At 44.1% G+C, this 11,823-nt stretch overlaps 1 protein-coding gene across 1 annotated transcript; it reads right to left on the bottom strand.

Moving 5' to 3' along the window:
* Positions 1–580: 580 nt before the first annotated feature.
* LOC311122952 (NLR family CARD domain-containing protein 3-like) lies at positions 581–11,445 on the bottom strand (the record flags this gene model as incomplete). The annotated part of the gene is made up of 6 exons (XM_084197248.1): positions 581–588; positions 6,791–7,036; positions 7,520–7,566; positions 7,946–8,119; positions 9,188–9,361; positions 9,654–11,445. Coding segments are annotated over 6 exons (2,441 nt in total), but the record flags the coding sequence as incomplete, so codon positions are not given.
* Between the last annotated feature and the right edge of the window lie 378 nt (positions 11,446–11,823).

Raw genomic sequence — 11,823 nt, forward strand, 5'->3', positions numbered from 1 at the left:
CTACAATCTTGTCCCTGACATCCTTGGAGAGCTCTTTGGTCTTGGCCATGGTGGAGAGTTTGGAATCTGATTGATTGATTGCTTCTGTGGACAGGTGTCTTTTATACAGGTAACAAACTGAGAATGTTTACTTCCTAATATAAAAGGCTTATCAGGACTGATAAGAAGACAGGATGAAGTAGCATGCTGTGTCTCAACTAACAATGTTATGCAGACTTTCTTTAGAAAAGGTGAAGGCTTCTCTGCCAGACCTACCAGGAGAATCTGTACATTTTCTGCGACTTGGAGACTATGTGGTGGTAAAGGATTAAGGAAGTCATTGATGGACAACACCCAAGTGGGAAGGTTAGTAATAGGGGTTGATGGCTACCTTGATGGAGGGGCAAGTAAGAGAGAGAGATTCCTAGATCTATATGTACCATTGTAGGACTTTTCTAACGCAAAGGAGGAAGATGGAACCACTTCGGCGGAGCATTGTTTTGTTTTGTCTGTGTGTTTTTGCAGCAGGGAATATTGGTACGAAGACAGAAGGACACAATCCACAGAGAGATGGTGATAAATGGAGAAGGACGCTGCATGATCAGAGAACTAGTGAAGGAAGAAGGTTCATGCATCATCACACCGTCTACACCAACGGAGGTATGGATAGAGGGGAGATTGAACAGGTATCATGTCAACCGATGCTACAGAAGGCTACGAGGAAACTGATGATCTGGAGATGATAGTAGGTATATACACTGCTAAAGTGATAGCATTGAGAATGCATTGAGATAATGATCTGTATTTATTTTCAGGATGAGGAAAGTCATAATTGAATTATGAATGTTTATAATGTATGTTAATACAGTGGGGAAAAAAAGTATTTAGTCAGCCACCAATTGTGCAAGTTCTCCCACTTAAAAAGATGAGAGAGGCCTGTAATTTTCATCATAGGTACACGTCAACTATGTCAGACAAATTGAGGAAACATTTTCCAGAAAATCACATTGTAGGATTTTTTATGAATTTATTTGCAAATTATGGTGGAAAATAAGTATTTGGTCACCTACAAACAAGCAAGATTTCTGGCTCTCACAGACCTGTAACTTCTTCTTTAAGAGGCTCCTCTGTCCTCCACTCGTTACATGTATTAATGGCACCTGTTTGAACTTGTTATCAGTATAAAAGACACCTGTCCACAACCTCAAACAGTCACACTCCAAACTCCACTATGGCCAAGACCAAAGAGCTGTCAAAGGACACCAGAAACAAAATTGTAGACCTGCACTAGGCTGGGAAGACTGAATCTGCAATAGGTAAGCAGCTTGGTTTGAAGAAATCAACTGTGGGAGCAATTATTAGGAAATGGAAGGCATACAAGACCACTGATAATCTCCCTCGATCTGGGGCTCCACGCAAGATCTCACCCCGTGGGGTCAAAATTATCACAAGACCGGTGAGCAAAAATCCCAGAACCACACGGGGGGACCTAGTGAATGACCTGCAGAGAGCTGGGACCAAAGTAACAAAGCCTACCATCAGTTACACACTACGCCGCCAGGGACTCAAATCCTGCAGTGCCAGACGTGTCCCCCTGCTTAAGCCAGTACATGTCCAGGCCCGTGCTAGAGTGCATTTGGATGATCCAGAAAAGGATTGGGAGAATGTCATATGGTCAGATGAAACCAAAATAGAACTTTTTGGTAAAAACTCAACTCGTCGTGTTTGGAGGACAAAGAATGCTGAGTTGCATCCAAAGAACACCATACCTACTGTGAAGCATGGGGGTGGAAACATCATGCTTTGGGGCTGTTTTTCTGCAAAGGGACCAGGACGACTGATCCGTGTAAAGGAAAGAATGAATGGGGCCATGTATCGTGAGATTTTGAGTGAAAACCTCCTTCCATCAGCAAGGGCATTGAAGATGAAACGTGGCTGGGTCTTTCAGTATGACAATGATCCCAAACACACCGCCCGGGCAACGAAGGAGTGGCTTCGTAAGAAGCATTTCAAGGTCCTGGAATGGCCTAGCCAGTCTCCAGATCTCAACCCCATAGAAAATCTTTGGAGGGAGTTGAAAGTCTGTGTTGCCCAGCGACAGCCCCAAAACATCACTGCTCTAGAGGAGATCTGCATGGAGGAATGGGCCAATAATACCAGCAACAGTGTGTGAAAACCTTGTGAAGACTTACAGAAAACATTTGACCTGTGTCATTGCCAACAAAGGGTATATAACAAATTATTGAGAAACTTTTGTTATTGACCAAATACTTATTTTCCACCATATTTTGCAAATAAATTCATTAAAAATCCTACAATGTGATTTTCTGGATGATGTCATTTAGAACAGCATTAAACTCAGTGTTCTGGTAGTTTCTTTAATGCAGCAGCAAACATTGTTACTGATTCTCCCTCTTCCTGATGTCTCCTGTGGAACCTGAACCTTTCAGCATTAACTAGTGGTTCTGGTGAAAAATGTCCTTTAAGTATCTCCACAATATCCCCATACGTCTTATTACCTGTTCTGACTGGCTGTAGCAGGCTGCCTAGTAAATTAAATGTCTTTGGCACCATTACACTAAAACATGTAGGCACAATGTTGTCCTCATCCATGTCATTTACAAGAACAAAATATTCAAACCGTTCTATATATGAGCTCCACTGTTCAATACTTTCATCAAACTGTCCAATGTTTCCAACAATTCCAATAATTATTCGTTTCTCAATAATCTCCTGATTGTCACTCACTTCAATATTGTCCTCAACCAAAGCAATATTTTCCTCAGTCACGTGATCTTCATTCACTTCACTCACTGACGTTTCCTCCTAAGTTCGCTCATTTAGCAGATTTAATTAAAAGGTTTGTCTTCACAGTTGAATAAATGTCCTTTCCTTTAATCACTGTATATTCCTCCCTTTTTAATCACGTTGTTTTCCCACTCCGATGTCCGTCTCCAGTCCTTTTCTGACGTCATGACGATGCTAACTCTTTCTTAGCTAGCTCGACTATGCACTTGCCTCTGCTAGCAATACACTGTGCTAACATTAGCCTATTCTGGACCACAGAAAATAACAGTTTTAAACAGTTGTAAAAACCCACTTCTTCCAGACAAAATAGTTCCTGTAGATTCAGACTTACTCATCGCCAATCTTTTGTTATGTCTCGTGGGTTTCATAACCACGTCTGTATAACAATTCAATAATGATGAGACGGGAGACAGGAATCAGTTCAACCATTTATCTGGAACGTGATCATCTCAACACATACAAACCCCCATGATGCTCTGCGGCACAACCCCAATATACAACAAATACATAGATAGTAAATGGACACTAAATAAAACTCATAGAGGAATTTAAATGTTCAGTTGTAGAAAGTAGGGCCATGGGATAGGGTCAGAAAGGTCAGTATGTTTGATAACTGGTTACAGAGGTGACATAACAAGCATAAGGTCCATTATAACACAGTGAAGTAGAGGTGGGAGCTAAAAGCAGACATGGACAGTGAGACGGTGTGAGGAGGTCAGGGGTGAAACACTAGATCAGGACAGGTAGAAATGGCAGGTCTGGAAATAGACACAGAGACACATTCTGATCATGGCTCAGACCTGACCTGAGACACCCAAACAGAAGATGCCATAGCAAAGTCCTGTCCAGTAGGCTATATGGGATTTCCTTTCATCAAAATCCAACACATGGAAATGTGTCCAGAGTGTGTGTGTGTGTGTCCAGTGTGTGTGTGTGTGTCCAGTGTGTGTGTATGTGTCCAGTGTGTGTGTGTGTCCAGTGTGTGTGTGTGTCCAGTGTGTGTGTGTGTCCTGTGTGTGTGTGTCCAGTGTGTGTGAGTGTGTGTGTCCAGTGTGTGTGTGTGTGTGTCCAGTGTGTGTGTCCTGTGTATGTGTGTGTCAGGTGTGTGTGTCCAGTGTGTATGTGTGTGGGTCCAGTGTGAGTGTGTGTGTGTGTGTGTGTGTGTGTGTGTGTGTCCAGTGTGTGTATGTGTCCAGCGTATGTGTGTGTGTCCAGTGTATGTGTCCAGTGTGTGTGTGTGTTTGTGTGTGTCCAGTGTGTGTGTGTCCAGTGTGTGTCCAGTGTGTGTGTGTGTGTGTGTGTCCAGTGTGTGTTTGTGTGTCCAGTGTGTGTGAGTGTGTGTGTCCAGTGTGTGTGTCCAGTGTGTGTGTCCAGTGTGTGTGAGTGTGTGTGTGTGTGTGTGTGTGTGTGTCCAGTGTGTGTGTGTGTCCAGTGTGTGTGTGTGTGTGTCCAGTGTGTGTGTGTGTCCAGTGTGTGTGTGTGTGTGTGTCCAGTTGTGTGTGTGTCCAGTGTGTGTGTGTCCAGTGTGTGTGAGTGTGTGTGTCCAGTGTGTGTGTCTTGTGTATGTGTGTGTGTACAGTGTGTATTTGTGTGGGTCCAGTGTGAGTGTGTGTGTGTGTGTGTCCAGTGTGTGTTTGTGTGTCCAGTGTGTGTGAGTGTGTGTGTCCAGTGTGTGTGTCCAGTGTGTGTGTCCAGTGTGTGTGAGTGTGTGTGTGTGTGTGTGTGTGTGTGTGTGTGTGTGTCCAGTGTGTGTGTGTGTCCTGTGTGTGTGTCCTGTGTGTGAGTTTGTCAGGTGTGTGTGTGTCCAGTGTGTGTGTGTCCAGTGTGTGTGTGTGTGTCCAGTGTGTGTGTCCTGTGTGTGTGTGTGTGTCAGGTGTGTGTGTGTCCAGTGTGTATGTGTATGTGTCGTGTGTGTGTGTGTCCAGTGTGTATGTGTGTGGGTCCAGTGTGAGTTTGTGTGTGTATGTGTGTGTGTGTCCAGTGTGTGTGTCCAGTGTGTGTGTGTGTGTCCAGTGTGTGTGAGTGTGTGTGTCCAGTGTGTGTGTGTGTCAGGTGTGTGTGTGTGTTTCCAGTTTGTGTGTGTGTGTCCCGTGTGTGTGTGTCCTGTGTGTGTGTGTGTTTTTTTGTCAGTGTGTCCAGTATGTGTGAGAGTGTATGTCCAGTGTGTGTGTGTGTGTGTGTGTCCAGTGTGTGTGTGTGTCCTGTGTGTGTGTCCTGTGTGTGTGTGTGTGTCCAGTGTGTAGGTGTGTGTGTCCAGTGTTTGTGTGTGTCCAGTGTGTGTGTGTGTGTGTGTCCAGTTGTGTGTGTGTCCAGTGTGTGTGTGTCCAGTGTGTGTGAGTGTGTGTGTCCAGTGTGTGTGTCTTGTGTATGTGTGTGTCAGGTGTGTGTGTCCAGTGTGTATTTGTGTGGGTCCAGTGTGAGTGTGTGTGTGTGTCCAGTGTGTGTATGTGTCCAGCATATGTGTGTGTGTCCAGTGTATGTTTCCAGTGTGTGTGTGTGTTTGTGTGTGTCCAGTGTGTGTGAGTGTGTGTGTCCAGTGTGTGTGTGTCCAGTGTGTGTCCAGTGTGTGGGTGTTTGTCCAGTGTGTGTTAGTGTGTGTGTGTGTTTGTATGTGTGTGTGTCCAGTGTGTGTTTGTGTGTCCAGTGTGTGTGAGTGTGTGTGTCCAGTGTGTGTGTCCAGTGTGTGTGTCAAGTGTGTGTGAGTTTTTGTATGTGTGTGTGTGTCCTGTGTGTGTGTCCTGTGTGTGTGTTTGTCAGGTGTGTGTGTCCAGTGTGTATGTGTGTGGGTCCAGTGTGAGTGTGTGTGTGTGTGTGTGTGTCAAGTGTTTGTGAGTGTGTGTGCCCAGTGTGTGTGTGTGTGTGTGTGTGTGTCCAGTGTGTGTGTGTGTGTGTGTGTGTGTGTGTGTGTCCAGTGTGTGTGTGTGTCCTTTGTGTGTGTGTGTCAGGTGTGTGTGTGTCCAGTGTGTGTGAGTGTGTCAGGTGTGTGTGTGTGTGTGTGTCCAGTATGTGTGAGTGTGTATGTCCAGTGTGTGTGTGTCTGTGTGTGTGTCCAGTGTGTGTGTGTGTCCTGTGTGTGTGTCCTGTGTGTGTGTGTGTGTCAGGTGTGTGTGTGTGTGTGTGTCCAGTGTGTGTTTGTGTCCTGTGTGTGTGTCCTGTGTGTGTCCTGTGTGTGTGTGTGTGTCAGGTGTGTGTGTGTGTGTGTGTGTCCAGTGTGTGTGAGTGTGTGTGTCCAGTGTGTGTGTCCTGTGTGTGTGTCCTGTGTGTGTGTGTCCTCTGTGTGTGTGTGTGAGTGTGTGTCCAGTGTGTGTGTCCAGTGTGTGTGTGTGTCCAGAGTGTGTGTGTGTCCATTGTGTGTGTGTGTCTAGTGTGTGGGTGTGTTTGTCCAGTGTGTGTCCAGTGTGTGTGTGTGTTCAGTGTGTTTGTTCAGTGTGTGTGTACAGTGTGTGTGTGTGTTCAGTATGTGTGTGTGTGTGTGTCCAGTGTGTGTGTGTGTGTGTTTGTGTGTGTCCAGTGTGTGTGTGTGTCCAGTGTGTGTGTGTGTCCAGTGTGTGTGTCCAGTGTGTCAGTGTGTGTGTGTGTGTGTGTGTCCAGTGTGTGTGTGTGTCCAGTGTGTGTGTTTGTGTCCAGTGTGTCCAGTGTGTGTGTGTGTGTGTGTGTCCAGTGTGTGTGTGTGTCCAGTGTGTGTGTTTGTGTGTCTAGTGTGTGTGTTTGTGTGTCCAGTGTGTGTGTGTCCAGTGTGTGTGTTTGTGTCCAGTGTGTGTCCAGTGTGTGTGTGTGTGTCAGTGTTACCATGGTTATTATTTACAGGGACACTGAGGAGTCAACAAGACTCTGTAGAAGGACAGAGTGCCGGCTGGCCAGTCCAGATACACTCCTACTCTGTGGGGGCTGGAAGAGGGGACGTCTATGGTAGTGGACTTATTATTGTGCCTGGCAGAGTAACGGTTGTCAGAGCAGAACAGACTCCAGGACTTGTCATTGGATCCAAGCCAACAGTCACTACCCCTTCCTCTCCTGCTGATTCCTTTATATGTCACTCCTATACCAGCCCCTCTCCCACTCCATTCTACCTCCCAGTAACAGCGCCCAGTCAGACCCTCTCTACACAGCACCTGTCTACAGAACTCAAATCTCTCTGGGTGATCAGGATACGGCTGCTCCTCTCTCCTCCATGTCATCTTTCTGTTCTCCTCAGACAGAGAGAGGCGTCTGTTTACTGTGTTTAGGTCCAGTGTGAGATCACAGACATCTGATGGATGAAACCAGACACAATATTAGGAATCATCATCATCCTGAATACACACACACCGGATACACACTCACATCCTGAACACACACACACTGAACACACACACACATCCTGAACAAACACACACACTGGACACACATACACATCCTGAACACACACACACACACACCGGATACACACTCACACTCACATAATTACACACACACACACACACACACACACACACACACACACACACACACACACACACATCCTGAACAGACACACATATTTCTAAAGTAACAGGAACACGCCACACACACACACACACACACATTGTCAAAGCAACTCTTTGTAAACTTTAGTGTCCCTGATTTGTGCTTCTGTAGAACTACAGCTGATATTTAATATGACCAAGTAAGTAATGATGGTGGTCTTTGACTTTGACATCACTTGAATTAAGACTTATTCTTAGTCATATTCTTCACAGCAGTCAACACTTACATTTTCTAAGTCCAGGTTTCATTGTGTTCTCTCCACCATGTTCCACACTGTAGCGGTAAGCAGAAGAACAGACAGTCATTGAGGGATACACCTGAACTCACACACACACACACACACACACACACACACAAACACACACACACACACACACACACACTGGACCCCCACACACACACTGGACACACACACACACACACACACACACACAAACTGGACACACACACACTGGACACAGACACAGACACAAACACACACACACACACACACACACACACACACACACACACACACACACACACACACACACACACACACACACACAGTCTTTATATAACTTAGTCCAAGTGGTGGTCAGTATGTTTGTCTTAACTAGCCTGATAACTCCAACATGTCTGATATGAACATTGACATAAACCCTCTACATACTTGAGTTTCTCCAGTCTGCAGTGTGGATCCTCCAGTCCAGCAGAGAGCAGTCTGACTCCTGAGTCTCCTGGGTGATTGTAGCTCAGGTCCAGCTCTCTCAGGTGTGAGGGGTTTGACTTCAGAGCTGAGACCAGAGAAGCACAGCCTTCCTCTGTGACCAGACAGCCTGACAGCCTGCAAAGAGTCAAATCATATTAAAACCACACTGCTATTCTTTGGAGTTGAGTAATTTTCTGTCTAAGTGAGTAGATAACATGTTTCTAAACACTACTAATTTAATCCTGATGATGCCTTGATTAATACAAATCATATATCAATCATGAAAAACGATGAGTGAGAAAGTTACAGAGGCTACAACAAAACATGCTAACCTCTCACCATTACCAATAACAGAGGGGGTATGATCCTTGTTCCTCTGTAACTTTCTCATTCATCATCATTCACGATTCATTCATGATTATTCATAATCATGGTAGCATCCACATGAATGTAGAAGTGTTCAGAAACATCTTCTATTCTTACTGACAATACAAGTGAAGTGACTCCAAAATGACAGGACATTATTCACCATTCAGTTTCTATTGGGAAAAACATCATCAAAAACACAACCAAGACAAACTGCAAATGTATTCAACAAGTTTGTAGAATCACAAGCTTGATGTAATCACTGCAGGCAAGGAATATTGGACCAACAACTTTTTTATGTATTTTTAGTTAACTAGGCAAGTCAGTTAAGAACAAATTCTTATTTACAATGACAGCCTACACCGGCCAAACCCGGACGACACTGGGCCAATTGTGCGCCGCCCTATGGGACTCCCAATCACGGCCGGTTGTGATACAGCCTGGAATCGAACCAGGGGGTCAGTAGTGACGCCTCAAGCACTGAGATGCAGTGCCTTAGACCGCTGCACCACTCGGGAGCCCAATAAACTTTTGACTAATTGAATTTGTCCAAATAATTACGACTTAAAATGGGAGAACTAGATACGTAAAGTGCTTTCAATTCTAAACTGTAAAAAATATATATTTATGAATACCTTTAAATAAAAGGTGACATTCTGTACTGTCGCCTAATATGAAACATTCTACCTCAAATCCAAAATGCTGGAGCATAGCACCAAATGTAAAACTGTAAGCTTCACTGTCCAAACACATATGGTGTGGACTATGTGTGCCTGGTAAACACATGTGGATCTGGTGAACAGTTATCACTTGTTGACCAACTACAGGAATACTGACCTCAGAGTCTCCAGTTTACAGTGGGGATTCCCCAGTCCAGCAGAGAGCAGCTTCACTCCTGAATCCTTCAGGTCATTGTTACTCAGATCCAGCTCTCTCAGGTGTGAGGGGTTTGACTTCAGAGCTGAGGCCAGAGAAGCACAGCCTTTCTCTGTGACTCCACAGCCTGACAGCCTGCAAAGAGATCATCATGATTTCACAAACACACTGTTAATTTAACACCAGTAGTGTAGAAGGACAATGGCAGATGCATTTGGTTTATTCTCTCAAACAACATATAGATTCATCTTCCGTCTCCTAGAATTGTATGGTCATATTGTTATACTAATGTGAACATCAATGCACTGATTCAGTAAGTTTTTCAATGTAATACTATATATTATATACATATTATAATACATATATTTCTCTAAACTGAATATTTCTTCCTGATGATTAGTACTTAAATGTCATTTTATGTACTCACAGAGCAGCTCTGGAGGCTTTGACCACTGGCAGCAACCTCAGAAGACCTTCCTCTGATCCTGAGTATTTCTTCAGGTCAAACACATCCAGCTCCTTTTCTGAAGTCAGCAACACAAAGACCAGAGCTGACCACTGTGCAGGTGACAGTTCTTCTTCTGAGAGACTTCCTGAGCTCAGGTAGCTTTGGATCTCCTCCACTAGAGAATGGTCATTCAGTTCATTCAGACAGTGGAACAGATTGATGCATCTCTCTGGAGAGGGATTCTCCCTGATCTTCTCCTTGATGTACTTGACTGTTTCTTCATGGCTCTGTGAGCTGCTTCTTGTCTTTGTCAGTAGACCTCGTAAGTACTTCTGATTGGACTCCAGTGAGAGGCCCAGAAGGAAGCGGAGGAAAAGGTCCAGGTTTCCCGTCTCACTTTGTAAGGCTTTATCCACAGCACTCTTGTAGACACTAACTTCAGGCTTGTCCCTGGACTGCGCAAAAAAGTAGCTGAACATTGATTGAGGTTTTGCCATTAGATTCTCATTGTTGTTGATGAATGAGAGGAACACATATACAGCAGCCAGAAACTCCTGAATGCTCAGATGCACGAAGCAGTACACCTTGTCCTGGTACAGCCCACATTCCTCTTTAAAGAGCTGTGTGCACAATCCTGTGTACACTGAGGCTTCATTGACATCAATGCCAGCCTCTTTCAGGTCTTCTTCATAGAAAATCAGATTGCCATTCACAAGCTGTTGAAAAGCCAGTTTTCCCAGTGACAGAATGCTCTCTTCATTCCAGTGTGGACCTGTCTCTTCTTTCCCAAGATACTTTTCATTCTTCTGTTCGGTATGAAACTCCACAAGGTGTGTGTACATCTCAGTCAGAGTCTTGGGCATCTCTTCTCTATTATGTTTCAGCATGTGTTCAAGGACTTTTGCAGAAATCCAACAGAAGACTGGAATGTGGCACATGATGTGGAGGCTCCTTGATGTCTTTATGTGTGAGATGATTCTGCTGGCCAGGTCCTCATCACTGAATCGCTTCCTGAAGTACTCCTCCTTCTGTGGGTCATTGAACCCTCGTACCTCTGTCACCTGGTCAACACACCCTGAAGGGATCTTATTGGCTGCTGCAGGTCGGGTAGTTATCCAGAGGAGAGCAGAGGGAAGCAGATTTCCCTTGATGAGATTTGTCAGCAGAACATCCACTGAGGTTGACTCAGTGACGTCACAACAGATCTTGTTCTTCTGGAAGTCTAGGGGCAGTCGGCACTCATCCAGACCATCAAAGATGAACAGAACTTTGTACTTGTCGTAGTTGGAGATTCTTGATTCTTTGGTTTCCATTGAGAAGTGATTGAGAAGTTTAATCAAAGTGCGTTTTTCCTCTTTCATCAAATTCAGCTTCCGAAAAGGGAATGAAAATACAAATTGGACATCCTGATTAGCTTTTCCTTCAGCCCAGTCCAGAATGAACTTCTGCACAGAGACTGTTTTTCCAATGCCAGCGACTCCCTTTGTCAGCACAGTTCTGATACGTTTGTCTTGTCCAGTTAAGGGTTTGAAGATGTCGTTACATTTGACTGCAGTCTCTGGTCTTGCTTGTTTCCTGGTTGTTGTCTCAATCTGTCTCAGCTCATGTTCATTATTGACCTCTCCTGTTCCACCCTCTGTGATGTAGAGCTCTGTGTAGATCTTATTGAGAAGTGTTGGGTTTCCTTGTTTAGCGATCCCCTCAAATACACATTGAAACTTCTTCTTTAGATTAGATTTGAGTTCACGTTGGCAAATCACAGCAAGCTCATCTGAATGAAGAAATAACACAGAGGATATTAATATTACGTCTGATTTAATACCTACAGTTTTGTAAAACTGTCTTATAAAGATTAAATTATAATAATTTATTCTCTTAACTGTCTGTATAAATCTGTAAATGTTTTCATAATGCATTACACACTGGTGTGACTGATTTATATCATTATTGGTATTATTGATGGCATTAATAATGTTGTCTCTCTCTCTCAATTCAATTCAATTCAATTCAATTTAAGGGCTTTATTGGCATGGGAAACGTGTGTTAACATTGCCAAAGCAAGTGAAGTAGATAGTAAACAAAAGTGAAATAAACAATAAATATTAACAGTAAACATTACACTCAGAAGTTTCAAAAGAATAAAGACATT

The sequence above is a fragment of the Coregonus lavaretus genome (assembly GCF_964263955.1).
Source record: "Coregonus lavaretus genome assembly, contig: HAP1_SCAFFOLD_5727, whole genome shotgun sequence".
In the NCBI taxonomy this organism is placed as follows: domain Eukaryota; kingdom Metazoa; phylum Chordata; class Actinopteri; order Salmoniformes; family Salmonidae; genus Coregonus; species Coregonus lavaretus.